At 37.2% G+C, this 18569-nt stretch overlaps 1 protein-coding gene across 6 annotated transcripts in view; it reads right to left on the bottom strand.

Annotated features, from left to right (window-relative positions):
- The window catches only part of kaznb (kazrin, periplakin interacting protein b), a 178967-nt gene that overhangs the window by 35527 nt on the left and 124871 nt on the right, over nucleotides 1–18569 (bottom strand). For 5 of the 6 annotated variants that reach the window (XR_005279303.1, XM_038269353.1, XM_038269357.1 and 2 more), the window contains one exon: nucleotides 14265–14372. Coding sequence is in view for 5 of the 6 variants with exons in the window: in XM_038269353.1 (XP_038125281.1) it covers nucleotides 14265–14372 (108 nt within the window). In the remaining variant the exon portion in view is untranslated. Of the gene's footprint in view, nucleotides 1–4588; nucleotides 4960–14264; nucleotides 14373–18569 lie in introns of those variants that run through there. The other variant, XM_038269356.1, reaches the window with a different exon arrangement.

The raw sequence follows: 18569 nt of genomic DNA, 5'->3' as shown, positions 1-18569 counted from the left end.
CCCATTGACTCTCGTTAAAAGTTGTACATGCGCAGTAGCTCCTCTGCAATACAAAGGTATAGGAGAGCGCCGCTCTGGTGCAAGAACTGTCTCTTTCAGGTCCTGGTTTAACGAGAAGGCTTGGCTAATTGCATGTAGCGAGGCTTACACTTTATTCTGCTTTCCCTGCCTCCTTTTTCAAGCGCCAGGATCTGACCCAGCATGGATAAAGACAGGTAGGACAGATTTAAAGCACTTTTTAGAAGTAGCAAAGAAGAATTAACAATATCGGATCTACATGGAAAATAATATCATCTAGTGTACTTTTTCTAGATGTTTGTTAATTTGCATAGTTACTCTTAAATAAATGCATTTTCAGAAAATAAATAGTCTTCATATATTAAAAAAATAAGCTGACTAATAGCTTCCCCAATGTTAAACTGGTACATAATTCTTTTCAGGTTTGTGATACAATATTGGACCATGCAAAGCACAGATTTGCCTTAACAAAGCCTCAAAAGATCAAGATTTATGTAAAAAAAAAAAAAGTAAACCTGTAAATGAAATTATGTTTTGTTTTTATAAAGTGTTTTTATAATGTTTTTTGCATTCATATAAATATACTGGTGCAATAACTTAGCATATGTTAGATTGTTTTTTGGTATACATCTATTCTGAATTTGCAGCTCCCTCCTGGAGAAAACTCCACCAGCCACCACTGGTTTTAGAAGGATAAAAGATCCATCCATCCATCCATCCATCCATCCATCCATCCATCCATCCATCCATCCATCCATCCATCCATCCATCCATCCATCCATCCATCCATCCATCCATCCATCCATCCATCCATCCATCCATCCATCCATCCATCCATCCATCCATCCATTTTCTGACACGCTTAATCCCAAACAGGGTCGCGAGGGCTGCTGGTGCCTATCTCCAGCTTTCTACGGACGAGAGGCAGGGTAGGATAAAAGATCATTTGTGTCAAAACATTAATTGGAGACACAACCTATACATTAGGTCAACATTTAGATTTTGGGTGAGGCAACACATAAGGGTAAGATTTCTACAGATAAGCATGAGAGTATTCAAATTAGTAGAAAAATAATCTTAAAGAGAAAAAGCAACCAGAAAACAGAAATTAGTCATTAAGAATAAAAACAAAAAGGCATGTAAACCACAGCACTGTAGAGATTCAACAGTGATACATAACAGTAGAAGGAAAAAGTAGAAAAACTTGAAAAGGAAAATAAAACCTCCAGAAAAATAATTATTCACAAAAATTTCCAAACTGTTTGAATTATGGCACAATATTTACATTGCTTTGAATATTTAGTTTGGTTGACTAAATAGAAGAAGAAGCAGAGCTAAATTTGATATATTTACACTACAACAGACCACAATTTTGACATATAAAATGAGGGTATAATTTCTAACTTTAATTTCTTTTAAAAAATCTTGTATCCATATCTTGCAGCTGTAATCTTTTATCTCTATATGGATTCCTCCTTGAATATGAAAAATTTTAGTGAACCATAGATGTCTGCAGCGTACAAAGTCCAACCATAGAAGCATTTTCGCCCCAGCTAATCCTGCTCCTGAGCCACGTTTAAAGCCTCTTTGGCAATCAAAGGTCTTAGATGACATCACCGTGAAACAGATACAGCATTCATGTTGATACCATGGTGACACGGAGCTGATCTAGTCTTTTTTTTTAATATTTTTTCTAAGGGCAGAAACCTAGGTGAAACTACCTGCAGAGATGATAATGTTTTACAAACTGTGTGTTTTAAGATATACTGGCTTATACTTTTTAAACGACATTTCATAAAACAGTATAACAGAAACATAATAAACACATATAGAAGATAAAAAATACACAAAGCTTTCCCTCATTAAGCCATTTCTAGGGAAGAATCTCAAGCCAATATATTTTAAATGCACCTGATGATTTAAGAACATCGATTCATGTCCAAAGTTAGCAATTTTTCCAATTATTCAGATAAAACAAACTGGAAGGAAAGATTTTTTTTGTATTCCTTGATTTTCAAAGTTGATCAATATATTTATCAGCTGCAATTTAAAAACCCATTATGTCAGTTTTTTCCAAATGAGTCAGAGAGGCCCACTGACTGGAACCTGGGTCACATGTGAGGGAAATTATTAAAAAGGGAAAAAAAGGTCTGTTGTTGTAAGACAATAACAATTTGGCATCTTTGGGTCGCCTGATCTCCATAACACAGTAAAGTACCATCTACACGACAACCCATCGGTTTAAGGCATGCTCTGAAAAAAGCCCTATCAGTCCTTACATCACACATGTGAATGTGTGCAGTGTCTTTACTGCTAAGAGACTAACAAAAACCATATGCATTGGTCAGTTTAGACCAGGACTGACCTTTCTGTCCTCAAAAACCTTATTTACAGACAAAACAAAGGACAAAAGAAATTGTCAAGTACAGTAAAGTAAAGGATGTGTGATGCTGTGGGAGTCTTTATCAGCTTAAGTTCCTGAAAACCTTTTTAGGATTCAAATAAGAAACCTTAAAGAAAGATTTAGTGAACTGAACATGAAACCACAAAATACTTAATCTTGTGGCTGGTTTGGCAGGTATTCCACCACAGACCAATCAGGTGTCATTTATGACTGTGGCGTTATACTGCAACTACTGCTAATAATAACAACTAAAAGTAAAAGTGTAGTTTTTGCAGCTCAGTACGTCTGGATCAATAACCAAAACCATTTGCATTTCACTCTTATGTACAACATCTCTGTGTATAGATATCCAGTATAGACAATAAAGAGCATAATATGCAAAACGCACACAATTTAGCATATATAACCCTGACCGTTAATTCTATTCTTTTGATCCTTGTTTGGGAAAATCTGAGTTAATGACAAGTGACTGTTTATTACACCTGATCAAATATATTAAGGATAGAAGGACATCTACTAGCATCATCATCATCATGTAACAACTGTTCCAACTATGTGTAGATTATATAAATCAGTCATCCCCAAACTCGGCCCTCAAGGCCCCCTGTCCTGCAGGTTTTAGAGGTTTCCTTGCTCCAGCACAGCTGATTTTAATTGAAAGCTGATTAACAGGCTTTTGGTCTACTGCAATCATTATAACCAGCTGTGCTGAAGCAGAGAAACCTCTTAAACCTGCAGAACAGGGGGCCTTGAGGACGGAGTTTGGGGATGCCTGATATAAATAACTTTAAATGTCCCGAAGTGGAGCAACAATCAAAACTAAACAAAACGGGGTCGTCTCTCCTCCTCCCTTGGTGGGGGAGCAGATTCCCTTGGTTTGCCCCCCTGGGTGCCTTTGCTCTTGGGGTCCCTCTGGACGTCTGGGGCTTTGGGCCCCCTGGCGCTCCCCTCAGTGCTTTGGAAGGGCACGTCTTCTGCTCTTCACAACCACTATTGAGCATTTTTCCTTTGGATAAACTTTACATGCACAAGTGGACTCTCACAAAACACCTACAGATGCTGGTTTCCAGGTACTTAGAGATTCACTTCCATACAGAAAGCTCATATTCTGATCTTCAGCTACCACAGTATACATGTCAGATTAAATAATACTACCATAGGTACGATAGTACCAAGGTGTTACTTTATTTTATCTCTTATACTATATCCATTGGTTGTTCTTTTCAGATCTCTTTGCAGGTGATGAAGCAGACTGAAGAGGTTTTATCATTGTCTCCCTTTTATCTCCTCTTTCTTTGATCTTTTCTCCTTTTTTCTGTTTTTCCTTTCCTGTTCTACTTAAATCGCTGTGTCCATACAATCTGTAATACTTCATGCATGAATCATATTAAAGCTGTTTGAATGCATAAATCAAGCGTAGCACTATGGCGATAGCCGTACTGCTCCACTTTTGTAAGCAAAATCTGTTGGGCTCTTTTTTGGCATCAAGACAATTATTCTTATTGCCACATTGCCAGACAGGACAATGTTAAAAAATAATAATAAAAGAAAAACTACAGAAAATTAAAAAAGATAATTATTAGAATGACTACGTTTTGTTAAATGGTTGGCATTTTATTAAATCTCCGGCTGAGAATAGCAATAACCCTCATGGCAGCAAGAGTATCCATTTTAAATGTTAAAAGTGGATTTTTTTAGATTGAGATTATTCAAATTCAAACTGTCTAGAAATGTTGGCAGACTAGATTTTGTTACTGCAGCATCATAAAAGGCTATGAAACTTATGTTTTCAATAAAAAAAACAACAACCTAACTATCTGTAAATAAGATAGTGAGTGGAAATTGTGAGCCTTAACATACAGGTTCCCACTAAATAGGTTGACTTAGCAAAATGTTTCTGACGGATGAGTCTTACTGCTGTAATCTCCACCTATTCATCCTTCACTGGTTTATGTATCTGATGTGGTTCAGTCACATATCATGACCATCATGGAGTTTCTCAAGTCAATGTTTTTTCTCTGACTTTCATGTTCCTGTTACGTAACAAACGGACAAGCACTCCAGGCAGCAGCCAAAGCCAGGTGATTCCCAGCCCAACACACACACACACACCCTTAAGTAACCTGGTTCTTCACATATATTTTTTTCTTTTGAACATAAACTTACCAGCCTTCCCCTCCTCCTTCTCGGACCTCATGTCCTCTGCGGCTTTGGCTCTGTTTGACTCCACTGTCGGCTGTGGTGTCAGCTCTCATATCAGGTAAAAAAACAGAAATAAAGAAGGGAAACACACGTACATGTATGCACAGAGCAGAGCGCTCACCATTCAAACTTCACACACTCATCTACCAAAGCCGGCCGCTCCCAGCTCAGGTCCATACAGCTCCGCCCAGACAGGTAACTAGGAAGTCTTCCCTTAAGAACCACTCAGCTGCTTTGCTTCATGTCTTTTTTTTTGTTTGTTTCTTGCCTTCTCTTTCTCTTCCTCTTTCTGTGTACCTGTTGATGACACACCCAAAGGTAGACAGAGACAGCTTTTACCCACGCCCTCACCTGTTTTCTATCTGTCCCCCAGATCCCCCCTCATGTAAAGACAAGGGAGAGGGGGAGGGGAATTTAAAGAAAACCTCACGCCTTAATCAGGCGTGGAGCTCTCACTCCACCTGACGGCTGACAAACAGCCGCAGAAACGAGAAAAATCTGCTAAACCAATTTGCTACCATTTCAACTTGTTCTATGAAAAACTCTTTTTACCATGACTGATGTGTTTTCTTCTAAAATATTTCACATTATAACATCATGAGGAAAAAAAAGCACTAATAAGTTTTCTAATCATGTTTCTATTAACGATATAAAGCTAACCAACCTGGACCTACATGTAAATATAATCACAATTATCAGATATATCATGAATTCACAAAGATCATCTCATTAAGTTAAGTTTCACAAACCACACTCAGGTCTGACTGTTTTCAGACCAGTAGAGCCAATAAATCACCATACCAGAACCTGATGAGCAACATCAAACAGGAATAAACATCTTATAAACCACTACAGAGAGCGGAAGTAAACTCAATGACATTTATACAGCTACAAAGACTTACAAATCTAACCCGAAGTCTTTAGAACTCCTTAAACCACAGTTTGAACCACAACAACTCACCTGAGGCGTCACAGAAGAACCTAGAACCAGATCTAAAACCTCACACGCCTTCATTTTCCAACTTTAGGTCAGCATTTAAGATTCAGCAGCAAAAAAGTTCAGAGGAATATCTCATAAATCCTCCTCTCCTCCTCGATAAAAACAAACTATAGAAGATCCACAGGTTATATTTTTTTTATTTGTATAATATTGACTGATAGACAGAAGCTAAGTGTGTCATACAGTCAAGCTGGTGGTCTTGTGATGGTCTGGGGATTGTTGCTGCTTTAGGACCTGAGAACCCTGCTGTGAATTCTGAATTCTGATCTCTTGCAAATACAAAAAAACAGAGTTAAGGTTTTGCAGTGTCTTAATCAAATCTGTACTAAACCTGGCATGACCTGAAACCAGTCATTTATGCTCAAAAACTGTTAATTTTGGCTCAATTAAAACAATTCTGTGAAGCTGAGAGTAAGGCAGGACCACATTCACTGTGATTTAAAAGACTCAATGTTTAGTAGGCAAATACTTTTTCACATACAGTAGAACCAAATTGGTTGTAATAGCTATGTAACTGCTCTATCTGTAAATAAACATTTCCAGCATCACTGTATGTGCTTATGTAACCCAGAGGTTAACAGAGCCACCAAAGTGTTAATAAAAACAACAATAAATGCTTAAAATAAAAAGTCAATAAATTAGTTCATATGGTAAAATATATCTAAAAATATCTAACAAGTTTTATTTCATTTTACTGTATATTATTTGATTAAAAAACAAACAAACAAACATCCAAAATAATTATTTACATTATTAAATGGTTGAAACCCATGTAGATTTCTATTAGGAAGGGCATTTTGTTCTGAAGCCTCTGCAGCAACTTGCATCCAATCAGATCATTGCGGGAATTCCCCATGTTGGTGAGACACATGCAAAGTGCTGCATTAAAATTAGCAGGGAAGCAAGTGGAGAAATTGAGTCTAAACCTGAAAAGTACAATTTGGTACTCCAAAGAAGATATTTTTGTTTTCACTCCAATGAAGGTATTTTTGTTTTCACTCCAAAGAAGATATTTTTTTGTTTTCCGGTTTTGAGCTACTGGTGTTTTGCAAAGCAACCGGACTCTGTATTGATGGTTTGTGTACTGGATTAAACGGGACTTGGTGAGTGGAAACCATGCATTTTCTTTTCTGTAAACTAACTATGTTTATACTAAGTAAATGTTTAGTGAATTCTAAGCCAAATTAGAGCATTGTCTTTGGAAGTAAATGCTTTGTCCTGTTTTTTTTTTCTTTTCCGTGCTGTTTTAACATGCATGTAGGATCAGAAATCTGCAGAAATCGCTTTTCCTTAGATTTAGACCCACCTAGTTTTTGTATTGTGTTATTTATTTTATTTTGTTTATGTTAGGCCAACTTAGGTTGGGATGAAGGATTGTTGATTAGACACTGGATTTGGAAATTGGAAGATTCAAGATGGCGAGCCACCCTATGGACACAGTGTGAACTGTGCATGAGCCAGGATTGCACCCCCTGCTGGATGTTTCATGGTTTACATCTGAACTGGTAGGATCTTTTCACCTTCCACCAAACTAGTGGATCCAGGTGGATAACATTGGACTGATAATTCAGAGAAAGAAAAACAAGCAGAATCGGAAGGAAGATACTTTATTCTGTGGAATACAGACTTGTTCAGTCTTTTGCTGAATATTTTGAGTTTTGTAACAGTTTGACTGTATTTTGTTTTCTTTATTCATTGTTTGGTTCCAAATGCTAAAACAACATTTTGTCTAAATTCAATGATATCTATACTAAACTAAAAGAGTTGAGATAAATAGAACTAAACTCATTAATAAAAGAGTTAAATAGAGAAATACCTTGAACTACCTTGAACTGAAGATTAAAGTAGCTAAAGGTTGCAACCTATATTGATAGGACCCAAAAGGAATTAAATATCCTAAAATTAAACTAAGAAGGTTTAACACCAAAAGGGATTTATTCCAAAATAAATGTTAAATGTAAGTCATTGTCTTTTGTCCATATGTTCAATAACAAGCCGGCATTTAAACTTTACTCTCTGGTCTGTGTCTCTTATTTATCTTAAGTTTTATCCTACTCCTCTTAATCGAGTCTAGGTTTCTGATCTTGGTCCACAGAACTTTATCATACTATAGTGACCCTTGGAGGTGCTATACTTACCAGGGAATGAATTCATGCTTTAAACCAAATCGCCTCAGCTCGACTCACCTAGATATGTTTATTAATATGGAGTAAAGCGTGTTATCTCAAACACTTCAGCGTTTGATTGCTTTGCCACTTGGTGCTGACTAAGGTCAGTCCATGTCATGTCAGAGACGAGCTGAGATGTGAGCGGACAGAGTAAATAAGCTTATTCCTGTGCCGTTTCACCTCTCGCTGCTCTTAACGCCTCAGGCCGGTATAGGAAGGTGGTTTTAAGCTAAATTAATTCAGCCCGCAGGGTCCACCCAGATAAAAACTCATAGCAGAGTTTTGGGTTTATAAGAGGTATTATTGAGGTACCCACCTGGAATACTAACATGAGAAAATGGTGTTTTTGGAGCAGTTTTAGTTCAATCCTTTGTATTTACGGACCTGTCAGCTGTGCAGAGCAGCAGTGTCATCCGTCCTGCTTGTCAGTACCTGAGATTTAGCATTTTAGCTTCGCTTCAAGATCAAATATGATCTAAGCAAACAGTTGTCACATGAGGCACTGATCTGTAAATCACACAGAAAGCTCCAGGATGACTGTCAGGCTTTTCTCTGACTGAGACAACATTTTGCAACAGTAACTCCCCCTTTAATTATGCAGGTGTTGATGCGCATTCTCTTGTTGCAATCTACATTTAACTCATTAACATATTCAGTAAAACAGATTCATACTTTAGAGGGTTGGAGGAAATTCAGAACCTCTTATAGTTTCCTAAAACAAAAAGTCCATGACCTAAACATCTCATTTTACATGAGAGGCAAAACACTGAACAGAGCACTTACAGCTTGTTGAGGAACCAAACATATTGGACATATTACCTTAAATTAGATAATAATCCATACATTCTGCTGTTGGCTGTTTAAATTATAAAGCCTTTTAAATATCTGGTTTAAGCCCAACATACATGATATTTGATGTTGAAACCCAGAGAGATTCTCAGACACCTCTTCTAAAAACAGCTAGACTTTTACTTTGATAAGTACCTCTGAGTTTTAATTTAAAATTATACAACACATGCTTGATTTGCATAATTAGTTTAATCAGATTACACGAATTTATGTAAACTGGTTGAAATTTTAAATAATGCAAACTTAAACCACCACTAAATTATATGCAAGTAGTTTCTTGGGTTGACAACAGAGAAAATGAAAAATGATACCGATAATTACAATAAAATATACTACTGCAAAAAAAAGGTATATACTGTATGCATGATATACTAAATCAATAAAGATCCGGCTCCGGAAGTGAAGCTTACCCTTAACTTCCCTTTACACCATTCAGAAGTTATAAATATTATTATATAAGCAATCACATATAAATTAGAAAAGCCAACTTTCACATATCTAAAAGTCTTTTTTAGAGCTGAAACTTTGAGTTAAGCAAGGATCCAAGAAAATACATAAACTGACATTAAAATAGTTCAACAAGATAAAAAAATAGAAAACCACAGAAGGTTTGTCACGGTGCATTGGCAGGAAAGGAAGGCAGACTAACCGAGAGATGATATCCAGAGGTGGGTAGTAACTAGTTACATTTACCGAGTTACATTTACATGGGCAACTTTATAATAAAAATGTATTTTTAGGATTAGTTACACAGCATTGTACTTTTTACTTTTACTTGAGTAAAACTATGATAAAGCAGAGTCTGCTGTGTTAGTTGGAGGTGGGGTGATAATACAGTAAACAGTTTACTGTCCTTAGAGGTATAGAAGACAATCTTGAATTTAGTCTAAATAAGTGTTCCTTCTAATTGTCAGTCTTTCTAGTGATATGTTCCCGTAAGGCTGTTCACGTGCTTGTCCCGTTAGCTATCTTTTTCTGCACTTGCACGCTCTCGGGCATATGTACATCTGTGGTGAGCTACAGTCATTGAAGATCACCTTTCTCACCGCGGCTCTTTGAAAATGGCCAAGAAAAAGTGTCTCTGAATTGTATGAGAAGAATAGAAAGGCCTCAGAAGAGGCAGATATATCCAGGATTGCTTTGCATGGAGAGCTCTCCTCGCAAAGCAATATGGGATTTGCAGTCACAGTGGCCCGCTGTCGCCATAGCCTGTCGCTACCTGACAATGGCGACAAATGAAAAAGATGGCGCATGCACTGCACGGAGAAGGAGTTACATGATGGAGCAAAAAGCAGTGATCATCTGTCCGAACGGTCAGTTAACTAAGTTTGCTATAATGTCCACTATATAGTCCCTGCTGCATATGGACACAGTACACTTGGATGAACTATGAGAACAGCACATTTTAAACAGGTTATGCAGGAGGAGAAATGGGCTTGTGCACGCTCTTGCATGCACATTTTTTTTTTTAAGTGGAGAGGGCGGGTCATTTAAAAAATCCTCAACAATGCCTTTTACCTATTCTATGTAACTATTGATTTTTCTATATAACTACCGATACTGATGGAAGGTTTATAACTCAAAAAATATTAAATTAGTTGTTATGGTCACGGGTAGTAAGTAGATTAGTAGTCAGTAACTGTGTAGCCTTCTTACCAAATACTTTTTAACCGTTTCTTGAGAAATTTCTTTAAAGGCTACTTTTTACTTTTGCTTCTTTTAGCATAGTAAATTTTTTGGGTTCACCAAGCACCTCTGACGATATCCTAAATTTCCGCAGAAAAACAGGCATAAAACAAAAAGCAGTTCCTTCTAAATACTAAGGGAAGATGGAGGATGGAAGTAGGCTTCTTGTGACTGATAACAAGGAACAGCTGAGGCTTGGTGAAAGCAAGGAGCTGAGGGCAAGAGATTTATGAGAATGTATTTTTCAAATCTGCAGTGGCCTTTAGTTTTGTTATTTTTTGAAAGAAGGCAAACAGGACATGGGATTAGAGAGATGGGGAAGACATGCAGCAAAGGTCATCAGGCCGGGACTCAAACCTGTCACAACTGCAGACCAAAGGCTAAAGACTGTACATATGTCACAGGCTTAACCCCTGCACCACTGCTGCACCCCCAAGGAAGACACTTATTTCACAAAAAGTATTTAAAGATGGGAAGAAATTTAGGGGAAAATATAACAAGAACAAGAATAGCAAATAAAAGAAATGGACCACAGTAGAAACATTTCAGAAACTGTAACAACGAGGGAAAAAAACAGCAACACAAAGGAATAATGGGGATCCAAACAGATAGATGTGGAAGTTGCTTCTGTTCCACATTTAAACTATTCCTATTTGACTTCATACATTAAATTTCAAATGCATTTTTCATACAGTGCACATTTAAACAGATTTGAAGCTGCAACATTTCTAAAATTGTATTTCCCACCTTTTAGAGAATGCATAGTTTGAATATGTCCCCAGTTTTTTATTTTATTGAAGAAAATCATTGAAAAAGTTTAACAAATACATTTTGCTGTTCATGTAGATGTTGCTCCACCCTGACTTCTTCTCGCCTGAAATAAAACTAATATTGGAGCATTGCTAAGTTATTATATTTTTTACTATTTGTGAGATTTTTTCTAAATTGTGACACATTTTAACATTTTATTTGCTAATAACATAACAGGTATTTTTTTTTTTAAACCAACAAATAAATTACAAATACAAACTAATTATAGGGTAAATTTCTCTTGTTTAAAAAAAAAAATACCTTTAACAGCTATTGGAATGAGCCTGAAGGGAGTAAATATTTCATATAAGGAGGCATTTTTTTTTTTTTTTTACAAAATATAGCACTTTAAATTTTAAAAGTAATGGTGAAGCTGGCCTCTAAGCAATGCTGAATCCTTTACAGTCCCGCTTTTATCCTGACACCTCCTCAGTTTGAAATTTTCCACCCCTCTGTGTCCTTATTCTTCAGCTCAACTCCCTGTATCTCTGTGTCATTCATTTGCTTTGCTCACAGTTAATGCCTGAAAAACAGACTTTTTCTCCCCTGCATCTTCCCCTGCTGCACTGCACTACTTTCTATCAGCCACACACAGCTGACCTGCCACTCTGCATTAACACTGCTGCAGCATTTTGATAGAGAGCAGCATTAAAATACAAACTGGGTCGCAGAGAGGGAAGAAAGGTAAAAAGGTAGAGATCCTGAGGGATACTCAGGGCGAAATTAGTTTCTGGGGTCACATCTGTCACTTGCTGTTGATGAAAAAAACAACAAAAATAAGACACTTGTCTGTCCTGCAGCATAAATAGGAATACAATTCAAAGACCTAGTAAAAGCTGCATTTATAACTGGGATTTAAAGGTATAGTGGAGGATGTTCTTTTTCCAGGTAGATCATCAACATGAGCGGTTCTCCTAATTGTCAGTGATTCTGGTGATATGTTCCAAATTTTTACTTATTGGTAGTGAGTTCGACATAGTAGGAAAAAATGCAAATCTTCTTTTGGAAAGTAAGCTTGTATGATCGATTCATACACTAACTTTTAAATAGAGCGTGCACGAGGAAAAATGAGCTTGTGCATGCTCTTGAACGCGTTTAATAAGCGTTCCATCTCAGGAGCGGGTACAGGGTTGTGCATGTGCATTTTTTTTTTTTTTTTAAGATGCACGAAAAGATGCACGGAAATCCTCCACTATACCTTTAAGTTGATACCAAATTAAAATCTATTTGAGTATGTTTGCTCTGAGAATTTAGCTTTGTTTTTAGACTGTTGTGAAGCCTAGGTAGCACAATGCTCTTCTATTTTACTTGAGATAGCTTACTAATACATGATATTGTAACATATGTCAGTCAAAACTAAATTTCTAAGAAGTGCATAAGCCTCTTCATTGAAGACATTGTATTTTTTTAGTAACAAGTTTTATACCCAAAACTATTTTAAAGTATGCATTAGCTAAAACACACACAAATAATGCCTCAGGATACACTATCACTGATTGTTATTATCGTTGTTATTGTATTAACTGTAACCCTACACCACTTCTACCCCCTAACTTATAGAAATTCTGGTGTTTTTATGGTAAAACCTGATTTCTTATCAGCCTTGTCTTGGGTTCATCGGGAAAACTAGTTGCCTATTATATGATTGATGAGCTGTGTCTGCAGGGATTTGATGCTACCTCTTACACAGTTGAATGTTTCACATCATTAAAATGGATTTTTTATTTTACAAAGATAACCTGAGTAAATACAAAATGCACTGGTGAAATAATTACCTCATGTAATGCTTCTATGTGAAAAAGTAATTATGCCCTAAATCCAATAAATATTTTTTGACCAACAAATTTCCTCAAGTTTTATGTCTACCAACTCCTGACTATTTTTATTTATCCTTATCACTGAAGGATTCAAGCACTGATTCTGTTTCAGTTCGTTGCTTGACTGAGTAACATAGAGCTGAAGGATCAGCACCCAATTCATGGTTTCATCAGTAACTGTAAGTCTAGATCATGAGCCAAAAATATTTGGCTTTTAGTATGATGGATTCCTGTTAGTTTACTCCAAAATCAGCAAATCTAATCCTTTCTAAAATTTCTGCTTGTGCTTCATTGGTCTATAGAATGTTTCCACTGAATACTTTGGTGTCATTATCTCCTGATGTGGATTTTTGGTTCTGTTTTCACTTCACTTTCTTTTATAATTTGATTTATGTCATTCTGTGTTTTTTAATTCATTAATTTCATTTCCATTTTCTGTCATTTAAGTTCTTTTCTAGTTATATTTTAAGTCCTGTTAATGTCTGCTCCCAATCATTTGATAACTCCATCCATTGTTCTGTTTGGCTTATATACTCCTCCTTTTCAGTTTTATGCTTCTGTTGACCCCATTCTAATTATAAAATCTGCAAGAAACCACCTCAGCCTGCGTCTCTGCATTTGGGTTCTCTACTGGATCCTTATTTATGGGTAACACACAAGGGCAACATCTGTAAGGGTACTACTATTTTTAAAATCACAATGAGCTCTACAAATAATGGCAACTCGGTGTTGAGATGAAAAAAAGGATGCGTCCAAACAAAAGGATGAAACAAGCACCCTGATCAATACCTTTTATGATGTAGTTGCATACTGATAGGGATGATTGCTACAGAAGATGAAGTGAAAAGAGGCAATCATACTGAGCTGCATAAGCCTCCTCATAAAACATTACGTTTGTAATGCTGATGCTGGTAATTGTGGAAGATAAGTCATCATGATGCGATGCTATAACGGCCCATTACAATCCAACTCGAGCGATACTTTTCAGCAAACTCCAAAGCAATCTGCAAAGTAGAATTCTCCTCAGTGGAAGTCTCATGATCAATAGGAACTGAGATATATACGTGACAGAACAGATTAGACTTTCAGCTGAGATAAATCCAGGCCTGCAGTGAATGCAAAAGGGCCCTTATGGCCAGACAACAAGTGTTGTTATCTGATTGTTCTCACTTGCGAAGGCCTTTCGCTCCGCCGTTCACCCCCTGAGCCAAGCTGACAGCCCTGCGTCCTTTTAACTGCGAGGACAAATCACCATGCTCACTTCCTGCTGTCACCACGGCAACAGCTTGTAATCTCGAGCAACAATGTACCTTTGCCTAGCGAGCAGTCTGCAGTGCCAAAGTCCATCAGGCTGGATATCTCTGTCGGGTAGCACATATCCGTCACCATCGTCTTTTGCCTGTGGTGCACTGATGGATCTGCAGAGTAGAAATATGAACATAGTTTCAGGGTGATTCGTGACAAATATATTTAAAAAAAATATATTATATCTAGGCATCTTCTTTTAAGTAAAAAAACACAACAGTCAGAGGCTTACATACTCATCTGGTACACAAATATGAGGCATTTTCCTTTTATTTATTTAGTTGAACTGCTTTAACAACATTTTAAAACCAGGAATTTGTTTTACAGGTGAATTTGTTGTACAGGTGTTAACTGACTGTAGATTTGATCTCATCCATGCAGGTTCAAAACTATAACTCTTTGCTCAAGTATAATCAGACCCCTTCAAAATAATGTAGGGTTTATGTCAGGGGCGTTGCTAGGCACAAAGCTTTACTGGGGCACTGGCCCCCTACCGCATATGCCCCTCCTGCCATACACAAATACAGACAAGCACACTGCCCCACCCTGATAAATTCCTACCAAAATTACCAGTTGAGATATTAATGAGTATAAGAGCATATTTGTTTTAACAAACATAAACAATTTCAACATTGCAGCTATAAAAAATAAGACATCAACAACTTTGACAAATAAAAAGTTTCCTTATACACATTCTGAAGTAATCATTAATTCCTAGGTTTCAGAGTTTTAGTTCGGGGGAAAGTTTAACTCATCCTGAGCTAAGTTTTTATTTTATTTTTTGATCATTAAAGTGTTCCTCCTATTTTTTTTATTTTTGCAAAGCGATCAATCACTAGACTGTGACTCAGCTTAGAAAGTTCTTCCTTTTCAACTGATAAAATAGCAGGATGATGGAGCCTGTCTTGTCCCATTGTGCACCTCAGCTAAGTGTGGATCCTTCTCAACACACTGAATGACCTTTAACAACTCCAGCTGTAGACTGGGATGGTGAGGAAGATCTGGATGACCTGCGTTAGTGTTGGGAACACGATGTTATTAAGCAAGTTGAAAACACACTGCATATCCTTCATGACAAGGCTTTCTTTTTCAACCATAAAAAGCTTTCAAACCATTTTGAATTAAATTAACGTTTTTTTTACTCCAACTTTGTCCTGGGGTTAGTGGGACAACTTCACTTGTTTAGGACCATCATGCTTTCCCCCTAAGTCACTAATGTCCCCTTCTTGTTTGTGGAAGCTGGTTGTTGCTCCCTCATCACCTTCATGGTCCTGTCTCTCCTGTCTCTCCTGTCTCTCCTGTCTCACCTGTCTCTCCTGTCTCTCTCCTGTCTCTTAACTGTCAGTCTCGCCTCCTCCTGCCTTTCCTACTCCAGCACCTTCATTCTCATTCTCTACAGCAAACATTAAAAAACCTTAAATTTATAATTATGTAAATATCCATCATATTGCTTATAACGTCCCTAATGTAACTGCTTAGCTTAAATCACTAATTCATCACAGGACCTTACCTCCCTCTCTCATCTTGTTTTACTGCTTCCCTGTCTCTGCTTCATGTGAGGAATTTCCTGATATCCATCTACAAACCAATGCAGTAATTTTCAGTTAGTAGCCTATAAATCATGTGGTTTCACTGGGAAAATAATAAAATTGACAGGTAAGAAACGTTACCAGAACTAAAAATGCGTCGCGGCCGCACAGTGTCCCATCCAACTCAGCTGAGAGCAGCGCGTTAATTTACCTGCAGTTCATTCAGTGACATGCGCTGACGTGGGGGCGCTAATTCATCCTCAACTTGGAGTAAACAACACACTTGCTACGCGTTTGAGTAGAAATGTACGTCTCCTCCCGTTGGAATTATCTAAATTGATGCATTAAAAAAATGTATCACTGTTGCAAATATTCATGAGGTTTATACTGGGGCACAGCTCATTTATACTGGGGCACGTGCCCCAGTAAATGGGGTCTGGCGACGCCGATGGTTTATGTAGGGTATATGGTTAAAAAAATAGTTCCTAACTTGGTTTAATGTATCAGCACCAGTGCCAGCAAAGCAGTCCCGCAGCATGATGCTGCCACCAGCATGACTGACAGTTAGTACAGTGTTTTTTTTCCCCATCATCAAGTCTCTTCTCGATGCCGCCAAATATTCCTCTTGTCAAACAGATGAAAAAGAGCCAAACACACACATTCACTCTCCATAAAACAGTATGAAGTGCTCAGACACAGATAAGGCACATCTTCAATAACAAAAAGTAAAAAGATACTGCAGTGACTTTATGTACTGCATCAATTTGTGACACTATTTTCATAATTTTTCCTTAATGATAGTATTTGTATCATATATTTACCTCACCTTGTGATTATTTTCTAACCTGCTTTGCACAAAGACTCCTCAAACAAAGAGGATCAAATGTTTAAAATAAGGCCAAAACCTCTATTGTTGAATTACTGTGGAAAAAAAAAATGGATAATAAATAAAATACAAAGACTCGCAACAATTAGATTTGCAACATGAAAAAATGCTACAATATTCCACTGTGGGTAGTCAAACTGGTGTTCTGAATGTCTCCTGACCAGTGTTGTTTCATTTTAACAGATCCAAATTGCACACCCTTCTGTAAAATATAATCCAAGATTCTGTCTTTTTTTCTGAGTGGGTCTGAGCTTTGGTCTAGTCACTCAGTACTAAATAAACCTTTCTATCCTGGCAGCTGCACTCACTTAATATCTTTAAGAGGAAGATAATAGGCCTTTCACCTGAAAGACTACATTTTCTATCACTTACTGCACTAAAAGGTGTAGGCACAAGTATGTATGCTTAAGCTTTCTTGTATACTTTTGACCCTTTGTTGATTAAAGAAAACTGTTTATTGTTGAGGAAAATGAATTAAAAGCTCAAAATGAATGCAGCATCAATGTCCATATTGGCACATAAACCATCCCTAAATTTTCTGTGCTGTACAAGTATTTGTTTGTCGCTTGATCTTCAAGGTGAACATGATTTCAGGTTGAGGTTGCAAATATTTAAGCAAACTTGTTTTTAAATGTATAACTGGAGCTTTGAGTCTGTTAGAAATGCTCATGATGTGTTTTACATTTTGTGAAGCAGATAAAGCTGAGCTCATATTATTTTCTACCATCTGTATTCTTGTGTGTAACACTTGTTCCTTTGCGCCATAAACTCCATAACATGTAAAATTACATTTTTTTGTACTACTTCTTCTATTATCACTGCATTAAGCTGAAGCCCTCACCTGCTGCTTGCATAATGTCCCCCCTTCAGCTGCTCATTCTCCACCATGCCCATTTGACAGCTGTGTGGTAATTATCTGCGTTACTGACCGTTCCTCCCCTCTCGCCCTGCAGCAACACTCCTAACCTGTCAATAACTGTTTAGACGTGGCCAGGCTGACCTTTCCTTTGGTCCTTAATATGGAAATTGGATGGAAGGCCGTCTCACGCTCGGCTGCTCTGAGACTACTTCACTGAGAGCCATCAATAATGAGTGGGTCGTGGAGGGTGAAGCAGTGAAGAGTGAGAGAAATTCAAAAGCAAGTACGTCTCACTTTTTAAGTTTATAGCTCTGAGCTTCAACATAATGCTACTAAACAAAATCAAATCAACATTAAATTACATTTTGTCCAAAAGTTGTGGGTTGTGCATGTTTGGGGATTTGAATTCTGTTGTTTGGGCTTTACAATGATTTTTTTTATGATTAGCTACAGTTCATTGTGTCTCACAGGGAAACACCCCGGCTGTGTGTCTCTGCAGAAAGTGGGCTGCAGAGTAGAAACTGGGGAATCAAACCAAATTACTTCTGCTTAGTTGAACCTGAAATGTGAGAATTTCAAGGTTATAATGAGGCCAAACTGTGGTGTGCAGAGCACTGTGAGTTTTACTTTCTTTTTTATTTCACTTTACAAAATCCCCTTCTGTAAACTGTAAACAGTGAGTGGTTATGTGTGGTGATAATAAAGGTCACAGTCTGACTAACTAGACATATTTTTTGTCTCCAAGTGGTAATAGGGAAATAAATATAATCTAGATTTCTTAAGTTGTAATAGTGTAAATATTTTTCTTACGCTTTAAACCTGGTTAAATCCTTCTCTTCGGGTGTGCCAGATGAAGAGATTTAGCCTGACTGAAACTATTTTGCTGTCAAACAGTAATAAATGAAAGTTGTGCTCCAGGTTCACACAGTTCTTTATTTATGTTTTTGAAATAAATTTTTACAATCATATACCTTTGATTTACTACACTTTCTTCACTCTAATAGCCATCCAGAATTGTATGCATTGTTAAATGGAA

Source organism: Cyprinodon tularosa, unplaced genomic scaffold (genome assembly GCF_016077235.1).
Source record: "Cyprinodon tularosa strain WSP-4 unplaced genomic scaffold, ASM1607723v1 ctg729, whole genome shotgun sequence".
Classification (NCBI taxonomy): domain Eukaryota; kingdom Metazoa; phylum Chordata; class Actinopteri; order Cyprinodontiformes; family Cyprinodontidae; genus Cyprinodon; species Cyprinodon tularosa.
Note: the sequence above shows the minus strand (reverse complement) of the source record. Positions and strands in the feature narration are given on the sequence as shown.